We start from the raw sequence: 19,942 nt of genomic DNA, 5'->3' as shown, positions 1-19,942 counted from the left end.
TGAAACTGTGTTCTCATGATTTTTCCCTCACTTTCATAATTTCTTTTAACTGATCAACTTAAAAATGTTCAACCATTCTTTATTGTAGTAAAATATATGTAACAGAAAATATACATTTTAATCATTTTTAAGCATACAGTTCAGTGGCATTAAGTACATTTATTTATTTATTTTTATTTTATTTCCTTTTGAAATAGGGCCTCCCTCTGTTGCCCTGGCTGGAGTGCAGTGGGGAGATCATAGTTCACCACAACTTCTAATTCCTGGGATCAAGCTATTCCCCATTCAGCCTCCCAAGTAACTAGGACCACAGGTGCACACCACCACACCCAGCTAATTTTTTTTTTTTTTAATAGGGACAGAGTCTTACCATGTTGCCCATGCTGGTCTCAAACTATTGGGCTAAAGCAATCCCTTTTGGGCTAAAGCAGTCTTCCTGCCTTGACCACCCAAAGTGTTGGGATTACAGGCATGAGCCACTGGGCCTGGCCCATTAAGTACATTTACATTGTTGCTCAACAAAAAAATTTTTAGTATAACAGTAACAACTATGTACTAGGCATTTCCAATGACCACATTTTACCAACTCTACCTTCAAGACAGAAAATAAAATTTCCTTAAGCCAGTCACAAAAAGACAAATACTGCATGATTTAACTTTTATGGAGTTATCTAAAATAGTCAAATTCATAGAATTAAAGAGTGGAATGGTAGTTGCCAGGGGCTGGGGAGAGGGGGAAATGGGGAGTTACTAATAAACAGGCATAAAGTTGCAGTCAAGCAAGATGAATCAGCACTAGAGATCTTTTGTGCAACATTGTACCTATAGTCAGCAATAATTACTGTCTTAATTTGTTAAGAGGGTAGATCTCATGTTAATCGTTCTTACCACAATAAAATAAAGTGAAAATAAATAATATGGTTTTAGAGAACTGCCTTTACTTTTGTAAATAATTATGTGTGCTGCAAATTTATCTTCTGAGAATTTGAGTCTTCACTGTTCTGTCTCTTATTGCCATTACAGTACAAAGAGACCAGCACTTTAATCAACACCATACTTGAGGTTCAGCCAAGGTCATCTACTGGTGGAGAGGGAAAAAGCAATGACGAAATTATTCAAGAACTTGTTGCTTCTGTCCAGACCAGAGTTCCAGGTAATAAATAATTCTAGGAATCTGTATGTAATGGGAATTTTAGGAATAAACTCAGAGAACTGAGTGATAAACAGGTGTCAAAACCTGCTTATTATGTAGACTTTTTTTAACCTAAAGAGCTCTTTTGACATGGAGCTCTTCATTTATAGACTAGAAGCTTACAGCATCTCAACATCTCAACTGCCAGAAGCATTAGGAGGAAATTGGTTTCCAGCTCAATGTAACTTTAACCAGACTCTTTCCTGAGCTTCCCTTGGTTTCATTATTCTACTGTCTCTAGACCTGTGCTGTGCAAGAAAATAGCCACTAGCCAATATGGCTACCTAAATTTAAACTTAATGTAATTTAAAATTCATTTCCTCATTTGTACCAGTCACATTTCAAGTGCTATCATATTGGACAGTATAGAGATAGAGAACACTTCCACTAAAAGCTCTACTGGACGGTCGTGCTGTAGAATCCATTTAAATTTTTTCTCCATTTAGAAGACATATGGCTAAATTACTTTCACCTTGTTTTCTGATAAGTGAAAGAGTCTTCCCAGGCCGGGCACAGTGGCTGATGCCTGTAATCCTAGCACTTTGGGAGGCCAAGGCAGGCGGATCACAAGGTCAGGAGATCAAGACTATCCTGGCTAACACGGTGAAACCCCATCTCTACTAAAAATACAAAAAATTAGCCGGGCGTGGTGGCGGTCGCCTGTAGTCCCAGCTACTCTGGAGGCTGAGGCAGGAGAATGGTGTGAACCCGGGAGGCGGAGCTCGCAGTGAGCCGAGATCACACCACTGCACTCCAGCCTGGGTGACAGAGCAAGACTCAGTCTCAAAAAAAAAAAAAAAAAAAGGTCTTCCTGAATGATCACAAGAGATCTATTTTAACACTTTTCTTAGATCGATAGGAGATTTAGATGTCTTCGTTATTCATGGTTGGAAGAGATGTCATTATAGGAAAAAGAAAATTGAGGCAGAAAAAACAGCAACTGAGTCCTGCTAATGCCCTTAAAGCCCCTGGAAGAAAAGGAGCCTTGTGGTTTCAGAAGTCAGTTATCTGCCTCCTAGAAGCAGGCCCTCAAGAGAATGTCTACTTGGGTAGAGAATTCTGTTGTTGAAGCAAACAGAGTCAATAAATATAAGATCAATAAATATAAGATGGAGTGCTGGTTGGGAAAAGGATGGAGAGATGAATGGATAGCTGCAGAGACCGTGCACTTGTTTGGTAGAATCCCACTGACACCTAGGAGGGTCTTCTCTCCAGGCTTCACAAAGCTTGTACTTTTACTGTGAAATGCTAAGCAGATCATCTGCTGAGACTGAGGGGGCAGGAAAACAATTGGCTCAGCAAAAGAACTGAAGGTTTGAAATAGCCCTGAGAGGAATGGTGGAAAGAGAAGACCAGGGACATGTAACCACAGCACAGCGGACCCAAGAGATTAGACTCATTGGCACTGCTGTGGGATTTTTGTCCAGCAGCCAAATGTGTGTGGTCAAGAAGGAATTTGATACGTCTATGTCATAGCCATTTGTTTACACATACTTTTCTCAAATACGCAAGAAAAAGGCTGTTCCTTCCTCTTTCGTAGCTCATATCATTCTTCATCTGAGCCTGCATTTGGTGGATTGTAGGGAGAAAGAAGAGCTACATTTTCCATCCAGTTTGAACTATGGGCCTGTTTAATAATGCAGTCAGTCCCTTTAAATAATGCCCAGTAACATGCGATAAACACTAAGTCTCTTTCCTGTCTCAGTCTCCTGCCCCCAACCTTTCCTATGCAGTGCAGGTGAGCAGGGAAGTGGGAGATTTAAACGCTTGTATGGTAGAGGGGGAGACTTAGGGTCCCTGGACTGTCTAGTCTCTGGAATGTTCCTTGTCTGCCAGGCAACTGCTTCATCCTGCTAGCATTTACCACTGAAGCCTTCAGGGCTCTGCCTCCCAATCAGCCAAAGCCAGGCACACCTTCCTATGCCCTCCTGCCAACCCCCCTCATTCCACATTGGAGACCTTTCAAACCCCTAATCAAACTTGGAGATACCACTGAGCCATGCTGACCTTCCATTACATCCTCTTCCCTCTCAACCCCTCACCTCCTCCCCACAGTCAACCAGAATGAAAATGAGCAGGCTTCTCCTTCCTTTTTCCAGTCCTCCTTCTACATTAGCACAGCCAGTCTTTCTATGATCTCACTTAAGCAACAAGGACCTACCTCTCCTGTCCCAGGGCCATAGATCACATAGCTCACACTGGCTGGGAAGATGAAAATACCCATGGGGAACATGCTTTAAGGGAAGAAACAAAATGCAATGATTTAATGTTTGAGAAAAAAAAAGTGTATATATATGTGTGTGTGTGTGTGTGTGTGTGTGTGTATGCCCTGATACACTGATACACATGAATTTAAACATAATTTTCTGTGATTGCTTCTATATAAACACAGTTGAATCACAAAAGCATTCTAAATTATAGAAACATCACATTTAAATCCTATGTATCTGGCTTAAACAATGAGAGAAGCTGGCTTTTAAAAAATGTTAAGATAAGCATATTGCCTTAGCAATATTGTGAGAACAAATCAATGGTGACTGGCCTGAGGAATCGCTGTGTATGTTTCAGAAAAACTGGAAATGGAGGGTGCTTCTGAGAGCCTTTTTGTCAAGGATCTTCAAGGACGCCTGAACTCCTTGACCACCGTTCTCGGACAGGAAGTGGACCGGTTTAACAACCTGCTGAAGTTAATTCATGTATGAGAGCTTACTTTCATCATTGCTATTGAGCATCAAAGCTTTGTAGAGAGTTGTGTAATATGAAATTCTTCCATTCCCATCACTTCAGCATTTCCATTTGGATACACTAACAACTCTTCAAGCCCAATGAGTCTAAAAATGAATTTATCCTTCTCTAATGAATCTGTATTCCCATTTTCTAATAATGATGGAGTGAATATGTAACATTACAAATTCTCAGTCTCCTCCTTATCCTTACACCCTTAGATTCTATTGACTCACTAGAAATTGATCAGAGACCTAAGCACTCAATTAAGAGTAATTCAGTGTTTGTTCCTAATGTCTAGTTTGCATTTCATAACATAGTCTTTAAGCGAGACTGTGAAAACCATAATCTGTCAAAGTGTGGGCCACAGAATGCCTGCATTAGAGTCCCCTGTGGTGTGTTCAACATGTGGATTCCTTGATCCCACTCAAGACCTACTGAGTTAGAATTTCTTGAAGCAGGGCCTGGGAATATGAATTTTAAATAAACTCCCCAGATGATTTTAATGTCACTAAAATTTGCAAACTCCTGTTTGATCTTCTGCTTTATGTTCATAGATACTTTCTCTCTGCATTGCCTTGCACTTGTAATGATGGTCAAAGGCCTTCCTAGTTTCTCTGTGCATAACTTTGATAAGAGAAAAAGAATAACTATTAGAAAATATTGAGCATTAACAGGAAAAGTGTTACTGCTAAGCAGGGAACCAAACACCTACTTCAAGGTCAAGACTTGGGGATAAGATTGGGGGAGAACTGGGAGAGATCTTTTACAGCTAACGACCATTTCTGTTCCCTATCAGAAAGGCAAAGTCTCCGGAAATTGCTGCTTGGCTGGCAATACCTAGGCTTGTTGGTTAGGTGGGTCAGCTGACTATGTAGTCTTCACCTTGGGACTATGGCATCTAGTCAGGTATGCACCAAAGTCAGCAGGCTAAGTCTCTCTCCTCTCTCAGTCTCCTGGTCAGGTCACCAGGTCAGGGCTTATTTCCTTTTATATTGAATGAGTTGGGGTACAGACTAAGCTGCTATGATAAAGACCCCCATAACATAGTCCAAAACAAGAGAAAAATTCACTTTACTCTCCCCTAACAGCCCTGAGGGAGCCCTGTCTAGGGCAGGTAGTTAATTCTGCTTTGTGAGCTCATCCAGGGATAAACAGGTTAGCTCTTCCAGTCTCAACAGACAACTTCTGTGTCTAGGTCTAAGGTGGCTGCCCCAGTTGTCCCCTTTTGCCAGCCAGTGGGAAGCAGGAAAGAGAGAGGCAAGGAAAAGCAGCTTCCTTATGAAAATGTGATCCAGTAGTAGTATACATCCTTTTTTCTTATATCCTATTAGCCAAAACTTGGTCACATGACCACAGCCCAGCCTCAAGGGCGGCTGGGAGAGGAGTCTCTCAATGGGGTGCTATGTGCCCAGCTAACACTAAGGAGGTGCTTTTGTGCTGAGGAACACCAGCTTATGTCTTGCCCTTTCCACATCATGAACTTTCACCCACTTGAATTTAAGTCCAGATGTCACTTCTCCATAATGTCTTCCTGGAAACCAGCCCTTCCCTCTACTGCCAGATGAATTAGGGTCCCATCCTCAAGGACCCGTCGTCATCTCAGGTCTCTGTGTCCACCACTGTATTCATTACATTTTTTGTAATTTCCCTCCTATGAGTATGGCTACTCTAACAAAGAATTTCTTAAAAACAAGGGAGATGTTACACTCGTCATCTTTGTTTCCTTAGTAACTGACATACTAAATCTTCCATGAATATTTGAATGTGCAAGTGAACAAATGTGACTCTCAGGTCTCCTTTGGTCACTTTTTCTGGTCAAACAAACCCCAGTCCACCACTAACAGAGGAATTCCCCTAATGGAAGCATAAGGGGAGGAGCCCAGGGACAGGTGACCTGCAGGGCCATCAGGAATCACAGCCAAGCATTCCCATCAGAAGGGAGGTGCTCACCACGGCATGCTGTAATTGCCAGAGGCCTTCCTCACCTGACCTCTAGTCCTAGACCTCAGGCCTGGTCCTGCCTTGCCATAGCTTTGTTCCCAGCCTCACCTTCCCTTCCCCTTGGGAACAGCCAGGCAGTACTATGGTGGCAATAAGAAAGCCAGGGGAAGGGAGCAGCACCCGGGAGTCTTGGGGAATGCCATCCTGGTGAACCCACTCTCCTCCAGACAGAACCGTGGGATAGGACAGGTCCTGGGAGTGACAAGGCCACCCTGTGTAGGCTTCGAGCCATAGGAGAAGGAAAGCCTTTGAAGTACTCTTTCTCCCATTTAATACATCTGTGTGTTGGCTGCCTCCTTTGGGAGAATCGACTGCCACATGACCTCTTTCTATTTTAAGCAGACCTTGAAGATCTCAGCAGTCTGCTCCCTCCACCTCTATCATTTTTTGTGTTCTCTCTGCATTTTAGATGAGTCTTCTGCTACTTCTTCCTATTTCCAGGTCTATCATGGAGGATGGTCTTGGCTCTGGCTAAGGGCCTCTTTCCTGCACTCTGCTGCAGATGGTTCCTCAGATCCTAAGGACAAATCTAAGTAAAACACTTCTTTTTTCTACCACTACCTCTTGTGAAAAGAGGTACAGGGAGAAGGGAACCAACAAATAAATCTGTGAAAGAATGGAAGGACATGTAGCCTTGTTTCATCCACACAATGCCTGTCGCTAAGATGCTGTGCATGTGGTCCCAGGCCTTATTTGGTTGCTTAGTCAACATAAATTTTGCCTCTAACGTCTTCCTATTATATTTTCCCAATATATGGCAGTTTTCACAACACTGCGACCCATGGGGGCCATAACCCACCTATATGCTCTCCCTTGTCTTTAGCCAGGTGGCAAACATCGCCCTGTACTCCACTCCAGCCCAGTGTCTCCCAGGACTGTGGCCTGCCTCCATCTTCTGGTGAGAGAAGGAGAGGCTTGGAGACATGTTTTAAGAAGGTGTTTCCAGTTCAAGGAGACCCTCGGATGCCAGCTGGAAGATTAGTCTCATCTAAGACTCTCCCCTTTCCAGCCGGGCACGGTGGCTCATACCTGTAATCCCAGCATGTTGGGAGGCCGAGGTGGGCAGATCTCCTAAGGTCAGGAGTTCGAGACCAGCCTGGCCAACATGGCAAAACCACATCTCTACTAAAAATACAAAAATTATCTGGGCATGGTGGCACATGCCTGTAATCCCAACTACTTGGCAGACTGAGACAGGAGAATCACTTGAACCCAGGAGGAGGAGGTTGCAGTGAGCCGAGATCATGCCACTGCACTCCAGCCTGGCGACAGAGCAAGATTCTGTCTCAAAAAAAAAAAAAAAAAAAAAAAAAGGAATCTCCTCTTTCTGCACTAACTCTGGGGTTTGGGGGAACCCCCTGAGCAAAGATGACCAGTAGCATGAGGTGGTTCTCACTCCCCATCTCCCCCTCCTCCTCACACTCTGTGCTTCCCAAATCACAGTCAGGCCTATTTTTCTTTTGGCCTGGAGGAGTGCTGGACAGTGGCATTTCTCCCAGCCACTTCTCCAGGCTTCAGGAGACATTTCTGCTTCCTTCTTTCCACTGCACTGGACTCTGCTATCAACTGCCACCCTCAAGTGTTACACCGCAACGGTCACGTATTGTAATAATGCGTGAAATATTGGAGGGTCTGGCCCAGCAGACAGTGTGCAAAGAGGATAGAACCTAGCAAGTGGCGCCTCCAGGCAAGGCAGCCCCTGCTGTCATTAATGTGTGTCACTGACACTGGATAATGACATCTGCAAAGGCCACCAACCCCTTTTTTGTTCTTTCAGACTTCTCTGGAAACACTCAACAAAGCCATCGCTGGATTTGTGGTAATGTCTGAAGAAATGGAAAAAGTGTATAACAGTTTCCTCAACAACCAGGTTCCCGCTCTGTGGTCCAACACAGCCTACCCATCCCTGAAGCCACTAGGATCATGGGTCAAAGACCTTATCCTGAGGACCTCATTTGTGGATGTAAGAAAATTCCTTTCACTGGGTTTTGATGAATCTGATGGCATAGTTGGCCTAAGGTCCCTAGGAAGCACTGGCTAAAGATATCCACAGTCACTGATGGATAATCTGAGCCCAGAGAAAAAGAAATGTCCAGAATGGCATCACTTTAAAAGTCTTATACTGATTATAATATCGTTTGCCCTAGGCACTCATCCCCACCTTCCACTTTAATTCCAGGTATCCTTGGGGTTTCAGCTCTAATTCATGGGACCCCACAGTGAGGTACAGACCAACCAAGATGAGTCCAAATCCCAGATAACTTTGCTGCTGTCTCCCTCTCACATACCCCACAATAACCAGGCTCTGTGTCCGCAGTCATCAGGCTGGCAGAGCAGGAAGGGGAATGGGGCAGGCAGTGAAATGGGGGTGCTGACTAACTCAGGGCTGCTTTAGATTCTGCCTCCTGAGAAACTCTCCCCAAATAGGACTTTGCTTTAGAAAACAAACTCCATCCCAGAAATAACGTTTATTATGAGTATGTTTCTCCTTCAGCTGTGGCTCAAAAGAGGACAACCTAAGTCCTACTGGATCTCCGGTTTCTTCTTTCCTCAAGGATTTCTAACAGGTACCAGCGCTTTCTAGAAAAACCCCATAGGACAGGCCATGACTTGTCATACACAGGGTTTTGAGGTGCTGGGGAAATGACATGGCTGCTAATGCTCTAGCAATGAGGCTATTGATCATAGGGCAATCTAACAAGGTCCTGCTCTTCCTCACTTGTGGGGGGCAGAGGAAAGATGGCAGAGATAGCAGATGTTCCCCAGCAACCTAATCCCTGCCCCTCTCAGGTTACATAAGTGCAGGCACTGCTGCCTCCACGAACACACAGAGTGTGCCTCAGATCCCCATGTGACACACGCTCAAGGGCATCAACTGCTGTCCACCTGCTCAGGCCCCAGCTGTGAGCAGCTCCCTTCCCTCTGAGAAATTCTCTTGATGTGCCTCCATCAGCTCTTGGGGAATCTGGCTAGAGAGCCTCAGAGGGGGCTAGAGCCTGTGAGCAACTCAATGCTAATTACCCAAGCCCTTCATCTCTCTCATTCTTAATACCTATTAAACAGCCCATATAAAACAAGCTGGGCAAAATCCTAAAGTTAGTGAGATTGGGCTCTGAAACTGCCTCACTGGTTTGTCTCCCTCATGGCAGGGCAACGCACTGCACACTGGCCTTCCCTCCCTTCCCAACCAGGACCAGAGCTTGTCCATCCCTTGGGCCCTTACCTCCCAACATGACCCGCAGGCTTCCTGACCCTGTGAACTAACTCAGAGGAAGGTATTAAGAGTTGGGTCTTCTCTGTGGTGGGAAGGCTCTCTAATGCCAGGGCAGCCTGGTTTGGGTGAAGGGGAATAGTGCCTGGGGAGTAGCAGTTTTGTTTGAACGCAGCTTTCCGATTTTCACAATTACAGGAACTCTTCAAAATCATGCTCGAAAATACAATTTGCCTATAGATGAGCTGAGTTTCAAATACAACGTAATTCCCACCTATCGGGATCAAGCTGCAGTGATAGAAGCTGCCAAAACAGTGCAATTTGGACAAGAACTGCCCATGGACGTGGAGGTATTGTCCACCTGGCTGTTATGGCAAAGCAGCTTCTATCCCACTGTCTTTGAAGATTTCAGACAACCTCCCATGCCCCACTCCCCCACCACCTCCCATTGGCAGGAGCAGGAAGAGCAGGGTAGTAATCACACCTCCAAGATAAGCTCCCCGATTAGCAATGACCAGATGGGAACTGCCTAAACTAGTCTGATTTATAGAAATATTTTTAAAGCAATATTTTTTTATTTTTTAGCTACCTTTAGTAACCTTCTTCATCTTACAGAATCAATATAGCAAGAAGTTAAAAGCAAGGGTTTAAAAACGAGAGAAGCCTGAATTTGAATTCTGACACTACCTTTCACCAGCTGCATGTGCTGGAGCAATTGTTAACATGTCTGCACCTCATATTATTTTAAGGTCCTTCTTGTCTTAAGAAGAGAGTGTCAACTTTCCCATGTCAGGAAAACTTGAGGCTCCAGGAAGGTAAAGCAACACCCACATAAAAGCCCCCACCGGAGCTTTCCGGGACCAGCCTGCCCTGGTCCATGCTCAGCACACTCCATCTGCCACAGAGGCTGATTCTGACAGACAGAAGTTTACAGTGACCACCAGGGCTCTGTCCCTCCACCCTAGTTCATACCATGTCTCTGCTTGGGTCATGTGCGCTGAGCCATGACAATGCCTTACAATCTCTGAGATCTGGGGAGACCTCAGACTGTCTAACTGGCCTGTCTCCTGGCCCACCTAGCAAATGTCTGCCACCAACAGACCAGGAGACAGGCCAGTAGTGCGGTGTAAAAGAAACAGCCAGTGTCATGTGGCCAGCACATATACTGGTCTAAACACAGGGTGTGTGTTTAAACAGCTTTATCTCTGTTGCAAACAGGCAAGACCACTGTCAGCCCATTTGCCGCCTTGGCACAGCATAGGAAAAAGTGCTCCCTCTGGGTGATGCCCAGTTGGTGGACAGCCAGTAGGTAGCAGGATAGTTTTCAGGCAAACCTGCATAAACATATGTGCAGCCCAAAAACAGGAAGTCCCATCCTGCTGCACCCAAGAAACAGAAAGGTTAGGACACCAAAAAGCAAAGACCAGCTAAAAAGAATTTAGTTTACCATCCTTTTATTCACTATAAAATGCACTACATATTATCCAAACAGCTTAGTCCTCTGCCTGCAGACGTGAGGCTCCAATTATCCAAAGACCTCGGGCCAGAAATGGGCAAATCCACTCAGGGTTTGAGGAAGGATGACTCAGATGCCCACAATTGGAAAAAAAAAAAAAAAGTGTGCACCGGTGGAGACATCCAATCACATCACAGGAATCTGATGGGCAGGGTCTCTCACTTTCCCTCTTTCTTATTTAATACAAACATTTAAAAGTAAGCATAATTTTTAAAAAAGAGAGAAAGAACAAAAAGGAATTGTCCATGGGCACTCTGCAAATATTATTGCAGATATATAATCTGTCTTCTAGGAGGGCATCCAAATCCTTGATAAACCTTGCTAAAAATAACAGACGATGATCTCAGTACTCCTCCACCTCCCATGAAAAGGGGAAAAGTCATCACATTATTATTACATTTTTTGCCTCTCAGAGCCTCAGGATTGACCTCTCTAAAATGTGAATAATAACAGCAATGTATAGAGTGTTTTTTAGAATTACCTGATGAGGATGTGGGACATAGGAAGTGGCTCACACCTGCTGATCCCTTTTCCCCCCTCTCACTTTGAGACTTGTGGGTATCTTTCAGTTGCCCTCTCCTGAGGATGGTGTTCTTGTTCATGGGATGTTCATGGATGCTTCTCGATGGGATGATAAGGAGATGGTGATAGAAGATGCATTGCCCGGACAGATGAATCCAATGCTGCCTGTGGTGCATTTTGAACCACAACAAAACTATGAGCCAAGCCCAACACTTTACCACTGCCCACTTTATAAAACAGGAGCCCGGGCAGGAACACTCTCAACCACAGGTGAGGATGTTCTTAAGATTAGTTCAAATAATGACCAAATGCAATCTTCAATCAAAGTCCAAACACTAAGCTGTGATTGGCTCAAGATCTCCCTTGGGCCAATAAACTAGACTTAAAATGAAGCCACCTATAACATACAAAATTCGTAAATGTAATTATAAATTCTATTTGTTCTGAGTATAGATTAATATTATAGAATTAATTCTTGCTTCTATTAGAATCCAAGGAGTAGAAAATAGAGTTTAACAAGTAGAGACTTCCACTTTCAAAATGGTGGCCTGAATAGACACTGAAATCTCTTTTTCTCACTAAATCCATTTTTACTCATCATAAAAGAGATTTTAAAATAAATGAATAGGCCGAGCAAGGTGGCTCACCCCTTTAATCCCAGCACTTTGGGAGACCGAAGCAGGTGTATCACCTGAGGTCAGGAGTTCAAGACTAGCCTGACCAACATAGTGAAACCCTGTCTCTACTAAATACAAAAAATTAGCCAGGCATGGTGGCAGTTGCCAGTATTCCCAACTACTTGGAAGGCTGAGGCAGGAGAATCACTTGAACCTGGGAGGCAGAGGTTGCAGTGAGCCGACATTGGGCCACTGCACTCCAGCCTAGGTAACAAGAGCGAAAACTCCATCATAAATAAGTAAATAAACAAATGAATAAATGGACAGCCCTGATGCAAAACTCTGAGTGCATCTGAAACTGAGATACAGCCCTGAAAAAAGAAACCAGACAGAAAGAAAGCCACCTCAACGGATACACCAAGGGAGAGCTGACGAATGAGAAGAGAGAATGAACTGGGAAAATCGCCTTGAATACAGCACAGTGAGAGGGGAAAGAAGTGACCCTGTGGAAGGAGCCAGAATTTGCAACATTTTTCTTGTTTTCTAGGCAACCTGAAAGGAGAAAATAAAGAATGGAGGAGAGAGAATGTTTGAAAAAATAATGGCTGGTAATTTCCCAAAACTAAAGAAACACTTGAATCGTTAGATTATGAGGTCTCACAAAGTGGAAGGAATGATTTTTAGCAACATACAAGTAATCAAATCTTCAAAGAAACCTAGATATACCAAAGTGATACTTAAGACTGTCAGAGACAAAAAAAAATGCTCAAAATAACCAAAGAGAAGAGACAATGTATAATATATTCTGGAACTGAAATCCCAGAGAATGAGAATCAGATTGATATCAGTCAACTCTCATTATCCACCGTGCATATAAAAAGATAATGGAGAATCACCTTCAAAGGGTTGAGGGAAAATACCTTTGAACCAGAATTCAAAACACAACCAAACCATCTTTCAAAAGGGAAGTGAATAAAGACAGTTTTGAACATACAGAGGCTCTAAATTAATCATCACTGACCTTCTATTTTGAAAAAAATCCAGCTGTCTAGCCAGGTGTGGTATCATGTGTCTGTAGTCCCAGCTACTCAGGAGGCTAAGGTGGGAGGATCACTTGAGCCCAAGAGTTCAACACCAGCCTGGTCAACATAGTGAAACCCCCATCTCAATTAAAAAAAAAAATCCAACTGTCTTTGTGTTTGTGTTGCTATAAAGGAATACCTGAGGCTGAGTAACTTTAAAGAAAAGTTTATTTGGCTCATGGTTCTGCAGGCTGGTGCCAGCATCTGCTTCTGGTGAGAGCCTCAGGATGCTTCCACTCATAGCAGAAGACAAAAGGGAGCTGGTGTGTAGAGGTCCCATGGCGAGAGAGGAAGTAGGCAAGATGGGAGGGAGGCGCCAGACTCTTTAACAAGCAGCTCTCGCAAGAACTAATAAAGTGACAGCTCACCCCCCATTCCAAGGAGTATTAATCTACTCATCAGGGATCTGACCCCATCACCCCAACACCTTCCATTAAGCCCCATCTCCAACATTGGGGATCAAATTTCAACATGAGATTTGGAGGGAGCAAACATCCAAACTATAGAAGCCTGGCATAAAGAATTCTTACAAATCAGTAAGGAGAGGGGACCAACAAACTAACATTATCTGAAACTGTGACAGAAACCCCATCTTGTACAAAGATCAAAAGAAACTCTTTTTCAGCTATTTAAAAGAGGGGTAGTCCTATGTAGTAGTCATCAATGGCCACTAATATCCCAAAAAAGAAAGACAATCAGACATAATGTGCTTCCTGATAGAAGTACCTACTACCTAAGAAGTATTCTTGCCATAAAACTCAAACCTGCCAGCCTGGGCAAGATAGCGAGACCCCGTCTCTACAAAAAATACAAAAATTAGCAAGGTGTGGTGCACGCGCCTGTAGTCCCAGCCGCTTGGGAGACTGAGGCAGGAGGATCGCTTGAGCTCAGTTCCAGTCTGCAGTTAGCCATAATCAAACCACTGCACTCCAGCCTGGGCAAAAGAATGAGACCCTATCTCAAAAAAAAAAAAAAAAGGGAAAAAAACCTCAAACCTGAATGTAGTCACGCCTCTAGATCTAACCACCCCTTACAGGAAGAGAGGAATATATTTAAAATCACCACAGCAATGCTGTCATAAAATCCAGATTCTGGGAAACTTAACAGGACAAACAGTCTGGTTGTTTCAACAAATATATTACAAGGGGGCGGCAAAAGAAGCAGAGGGAAACCTACCAATTGAAAGATTTAAGAGACACATCACTGTTGCAAGATATGAAACTCATTTGAATCCTGGTTATTAAGAAATTATTAGGCTGGGTGCAGTGGCTCATGCCTGTAATCCCAGCACTTTGGGAGGCCAAGGCAAGCGGATCATTTGAAGCCAAGAGTTTGAGACCAGCCTAGCCAACTGGTGAAACCCCGCCTCTACTAAAAATACAAAAATTAGCCAGGCATGGTGGTACGCACCTATAGTCCCAGCTACTCAAGAGGCTGAGGTAGGAGAATCACTTGAACCTAGGAGGGCAGAGGTTGCAGCGAGCTGAGATCACGCCACTACACTTCCAGCCTGGGTGATAGAGTGAGACCCTGTCTCAAAAAAAAAAAAAAAGTTCTATGAAGTCTAAGCTGGACAAGTCCTAAAGAATTATTTGTTCTAAAATCTTCATTTTATAGAGCATAAAACAGACCCATAAAGGACTATTTGTCCAGCATCTTTAGGGGCAGTCAGGCCTGGAACCCAGATGTCTTGACTCTTTGTAGCCTCTCTCTTTGTATGAGGAAGTTATTCTCTAAGTAACAACCCTTTATTTCCTATATCTTAATTAGGACATTCAACCAACTTTGTGGTAACCGTCCTGTTACCCTCCAAGCGGTCCAAAGACTACTGGATTGCCAAGGGATCAGCTTTGCTCTGCCAGCTGAGTGAATGAAAAGGTGCCACCTCAGCCCTGAAAAAGAACCAGGCCAGAGATCTTTCCTAATGGGAGCAAAAGGTTTGAATAATTTATATGTGAGTAAAACGGTGTTAATTCTGATTTGACTTAAATGTATTAAGTGTGACTTTTATTTCTCTTATGACCTTAAAATAAAGTGTTTGAGTTCTTTCTGTTGGCAATCCAAGCTCTGCTGTAGAAGCAGTGGGTTCAACACCCACCTGTTAAGCCTGCTCCCTCACCCTAAGTGAGAGGCAGCTTCCCATCAGTTACTTTTTGGGACCCCCCAGGAAGAGTAAGGACTCAGCACTCGCTTCCCCTCACAGGCTCCTTTCCTCTTCACCCTGATATGAAAGGCCCCAGGTGCTTCCATTTCTAGACGAGATTAAGGCTCTCAGAGTCCAGTGCATGGGAGGTTGACGCAGTGAGCACAACTGGTAGAGCAAATGAGCAGGATAAGAAGTTGGCCTATGATATCAGTTCCCTGTTCTGTGGGGCTTCATCACAATCCTTGAAAGAGCCTGTGCTTTCACAAAAGGGCAGGCCAATCCTGCCCAAGTATGGAGGATTTTCCCCTTCCACTTTAGGATGAATCTGTGTGAAAACTAACCAAGTCCCAGCCAGGTGCATTTGAGCCTCTGCCACCTCAGAAGCAGAGGTTGGTGGGTCAGTTCTCAAATGGAGCAGCCACTGTGACAAACCATCTTGTGTCAGTCCTGCCAATAATGGTCTACCTGCTTCCTCGGCCATAATGTGACCCAAGAAACAAGGAAATCACCCAGCTAGGATTGAGCCCTTGGTAGGAGCCACATCACCCTCTTACAAAGAATTGGAGGAACAGAGTCAGCCACAGTGATCCTACCCTCCCAGTTTATCTCTGCCTCCCCACTTCATCCCCATACCTATCGAAGTTAAGAGCAGACTCAAGTCGCAGAGATGCAGGGAACACCACTTTTACCAGAAATCAGTGCACAAATCAGAAACTACTCTTGGTGTTTCAAGCAGAAATAGGTACTAACATGGGCACAGGAATGGCTGCCACTGCAGAAGTCAAAGAGTTGATATCAGGCATCACAGCATCTGTACTCCAAGGTGGGAACCCTGAAGGAAAAATTATGCCAACCTCACAGCTACTTCACGCTGAAGCAGGGGAATAGAGGGGGCTGCAGAGACTGGCTACTGCACAAACTTGTGTCTGCTGAAGCCTGCACATAACCACGCCCCCTGCTCAAGAAAAATTCCCTCTGCCCACTTTTGTTTTCCAAATATCCCATGAGTGTATCTCATTAGGAGAATCAAACATAGCAGCAAGGGGATTTGGGAGTTTTTGCCCGCCTACCCCTGCAATACAGGTGGTGCAGAATGGAACCAAAGTGGTGGACATGGGTCCTGAGTGCCATCACACCACTGTTTTAGTAAGGCCACTGAGATCTTCTGAGCCCTAGAAATAACTGAACATGAACCCACAAAAGCCTCAGAAAAGGAAGGGAAGCCAGAGCTACAAACCCAGGCAATCAGCCTTACCCTAAGCCAGATTAGGGGACAAATACAACTACTTCTTATTGACCCCACCCAAGTCCTGGACAGACCTTCTACCCAGGGTTTTTATGGGCTATTCAGAGGCCCAGGACCATAAAGGACACTTGCCACAGGTGGGAGACCCTGATCTGGAACCATGGTGGTTAGGGGAGGGAGATCACCTGGGCAGGGTTAAAAGCTCCCATTTCAGATTCAACTGGGGAAGTTCTACTCTTACACATTTTATAGAGAGAGTCCCAATAAGATTTGTATTTAGAAAAGACATTGACAATAAACATGTAAATAATAAATAACAAAATGGGGATTGGGGGTAGTTTGAAAACCACTTTCTTGAACAGCACCTCTGACAAAGCCTACCCACGCCCCCCGACCCCCCCACCCAGCCTCCAGCATGTCAGTGAGACACACACATTATACAAAATAAAAGCATCTCTCAGGGCACAGGGAGCACCCTATTCACCAGAGCTTGAATAGAGAGGTGCAGACCACAAGTTCCGTGGCCCACTGACTCCCCTGCATCCAGAACCAAGAGTGACACAAAGAAAGAGAGTGGAAAGAAGAAAGGGTCAGGATACAAAGCCAGAGCCTGAAGGGATCAGAGCTGCAGCTGAGAAGTGCAGGGCCTAGGGGGAGGCAGTGGAAGGATTCAGAGGGTGTGAGAGAAGAAGTTGTCTGCCTGATATATATATATATCATGAATAAAAATCTATACAAAAAAAGGTATTTATTTTCATACAACTCATTTATAATTTATTTTCACACAACTCACTATGTTACAAAACTGTACACCTGCCCCCAAAGTTGGATAACCCAAAGTCACATTCCTTGGAAAGAGAAGAATCAACACTGGGCCGCTTTTTCAAGAGCAGTCTCTTCTGGATTGGGCCCAACAAGGCTAGACCAGAATGTGGAGTACAGGAATGGCCATTCTTCAAGTCCGAGGGGTCAGGGTCTTAGCCTGGTGCTTCCAGTCGTTACAGGAGGGGTGTCTCTGTTTGGAAAGCCAGCACCAGCACCCAGAACACAGGAGTCCAGAGAGACAGGCAGGCACTGCTGGCCACCATCTGGCTGTGGTGGGAATGCCCACGGCGAGGGAGCCGCAGTTCAGTGGAGATGTGCCTGTCCAGGACAGGGACCTGGAGTTGCGGGACTATGTCACTAGGAGGCAAAGAGAAAGACAGAGTCTGAAGTCACAGCAGAAACCACTGCACACGCCAAGGCCCCCAAATGCCCACACAGCTTCTCTTCATCTCCCCTCCTTATAGACAGGAATGGGTATTAGTATATTAATAGGCTTCCTATATCTCTGGCCCTCTTTCATGTCTTTGGCCACTGCTACCAGAAAACCAAATGGCAGAGGATATTAAGACCAGCAGACTGGCTAACTGTCCCTGGCTATTTGGCTCTTTATTCAAAGATTAGTGAAAGTCTTCGTATAAGGCCGAATTCAAAGTTTGCTAACATTAGTCTCTGGGCAATCTTAGGCAGGGACCCTCCTCACTGGCCACCACAGAGGCAGAGCCAGACAATGCAGATTCCTCCCTGGGTCTCTGCCTCTCTCATCTGCCCAAGTCCAGGCCTGATGTGCACAGCATATAGGCATACCAGGTCAAGACAGTTCAAGCTGAGGGGCCCATGACCTCAGGCTTACCCAGATCTTTCAACTCAGCTGAGGTATAAAGTGCCCAACCCCGTAGTCACCAATGGCCTTGTTTGAAAAAGTACTAAACAGGTCAATTTATTCCTCTGTCAATGGAGGATGGTTCATGAGTCACCCTGGAACATGAACACCATCAGAAGCTGTCCCCATTCTCCAGGTCCCATCTGGCTGCCAGCTTCTGTCCATTTAAAATGCAGATCACACAGCATATCACATATCTGCTTCAAATCTTTCAATGGCTCCCTACTTCCCTCCGTGTTTACCTCTCTGGACACATCTCACCCCATTACTCCTTCACTTCCCAGGCTCCAGCCAGAATTACTTTATCTCAGCTTCTTTAACGCAATCGTTCCCTCCAACCAGGCTTTCACATTGTTCCCTCTGCCTTCAACTCTTCTCCTTCCCTATTCAGTTGTTCACTCACTCACTCATTCATTCTACATTTATTAAGCACCTGTGCAGGCCCTGAATCCCTGCGTCTACTGATCCAGACTCAGAAGCTCTATTCACAAGGTTCCACTTTGGCTTCTACTCAGTATAAGCCAAAAGGATGCTTCCTCAAGGGAAGACTTTCCTGACCTCTGACCCTAAGTAGTAACCTCCAACACACACACACACACATATGCATGCACCACAAACACACACACCCACAGCAGCTTACACTTCCACTGCAGATTATCTATTCAAAAATCCATCTTCTTCACCAGACTGCAAGTTCCATGAAGGCAGGGCCCGTGTCTGGTTGGCCCCACACACATAGCATCCAACACAACAGCAGGCACAAAGGAGGGACTCAATAAGGCTGAGATTAATTTAACCGGATTCCTGCTCCCAGCCTCTCTGGGGTAGTTCTTCCAGAAGCCTTGTGCCCTGCAGACTCAGGCTCGCCTATCCACCTCTGGTCTACTCCTCAGCCATCTCTGAGACTACATTTGGTGTAGGGTCACGACCCTTCCCTTACAATGTGGGGGTTAAACATGCCCATTCCTACCGAGCTGCTTCCAGCTCTGCAAATCTATGACATTCTCCCTAAGTCTGCCATGGAGAAAGATATGAAATATTTAGTTCTTTGCAACCTTTCCAGATGCCTTCCACTTTTAACAGACTCATCCTACCCCGAAACTTGTTCTTTAACAAGCATAAACATGTTGCTCTTGCCCTGGCTTGAAGCAACTATCTTAAATCTGGATTCGCTTCTGTCACAGTGGACAGAAAAAGGGTGCCTGGGGTCATGAGGAAAGGGAAAGGTTGCTCCATGAGGGGGGCTCCCATTGCAACCAGTGTGAGGGGCATTCCTGGGTCCGCTCACTAGGGTAAAGGTGGATGCCAACCCGACCCAGCCTACTCGCCTGACCTCTCCTCCAGGCGGACCCACAGATCGCTGAATTGCCGGAGTCGCGGCCTCCGCTGTGACCGCCTCCGCTTCTTCCGGAACCTCTGCTCGGCCTCACTGGGCGGGTCGGCACTTCCAGGCCGGGACACAAGGGGAGGCAGCGTTGAGTGCCCTGAGGATACGGCTTCTGGTGCCGGTACTTCCAGGGTAGGGACTTTTGGAGCAAAGATGGTGGACAGAGTGGGCCGTGTGGAGGTCTTTTTACTCTTCCCTCTGTACGCAAGTGGAAGGAGAAGGTATTTGGAGGAGGGTCACGCAGCATGGCGCCCTCCCCAGCTCTCTTACACCTCGGGGTTTCAAGACAACGGCAGATAACCTGAAAGTTCAAGCTGGCCAGGAAGGGCAGAAATTACCCAGTTCTTGAAATTACCTTGGGAATTTATCTCTTTGACGCCTTTTTTTTCCCTCAGATATCCTCACCCTGCCTTCTCCAAATTCCCTAGTCCTGGGGAGAAAGATCCAAGATTTTTAAACTATTACATGTACAGTAATTACTGTAGTTTTCCAACAATGAACAGGTCAGCACTGTCTAGAAAGACACTGACAATTATAGCGTTTTTTTTTTGTTTTTTTTTTTTTTGAGATCGGGTTTCCCTCAGTAGCTC

At 45.1% G+C, this 19,942-nt stretch overlaps 2 protein-coding genes across 3 annotated transcripts in view; one reads left to right on the top strand and one right to left on the bottom strand.

Annotated features, from left to right (window-relative positions):
* DNAH6 (dynein axonemal heavy chain 6) overlaps positions 1-14,927 on the top strand; it is a 303,630-nt gene extending 288,703 nt beyond the window's left edge. Inside the window, exons 71-77 of the mRNA XM_515578.8 lie at positions 1,024-1,153; positions 3,761-3,888; positions 7,698-7,883; positions 8,415-8,487; positions 9,330-9,481; positions 11,217-11,439; positions 14,639-14,927. Coding sequence (XP_515578.6) covers positions 1,024-1,153; positions 3,761-3,888; positions 7,698-7,883; positions 8,415-8,487; positions 9,330-9,481; positions 11,217-11,439; positions 14,639-14,742 — 996 coding nt within the window. The 3' untranslated portion in view covers positions 14,743-14,927. The remainder of the gene's footprint in view (positions 1-1,023; positions 1,154-3,760; positions 3,889-7,697; positions 7,884-8,414; positions 8,488-9,329; positions 9,482-11,216; positions 11,440-14,638) is intronic.
* Positions 14,928-16,991: 2,064 nt separating this feature from the next.
* TRABD2A (TraB domain containing 2A) overlaps positions 16,992-19,942 on the bottom strand; it is a 59,787-nt gene continuing 56,836 nt past the window's right edge. The window contains exons 6-7 of one of the 2 annotated variants that reach the window (XM_016948871.4): positions 19,299-19,550; positions 16,992-17,442 (exon numbers count right to left, since the gene is read on the bottom strand). In XM_016948871.4, the coding sequence (XP_016804360.3) occupies positions 17,259-17,442; positions 19,299-19,550 (436 nt within the window). In that variant the 3' untranslated portion in view covers positions 16,992-17,258. The remainder of the gene's footprint in view (positions 17,443-19,298; positions 19,551-19,942) is intronic. The other variant, XM_016948872.4, reaches the window with a different exon arrangement.

The sequence above is a fragment of the Pan troglodytes genome, chromosome 12 (assembly GCF_028858775.2).
Source record: "Pan troglodytes isolate AG18354 chromosome 12, NHGRI_mPanTro3-v2.0_pri, whole genome shotgun sequence".
In the NCBI taxonomy this organism is placed as follows: domain Eukaryota; kingdom Metazoa; phylum Chordata; class Mammalia; order Primates; family Hominidae; genus Pan; species Pan troglodytes.
Note: the sequence above shows the minus strand (reverse complement) of the source record. Positions and strands in the feature narration are given on the sequence as shown.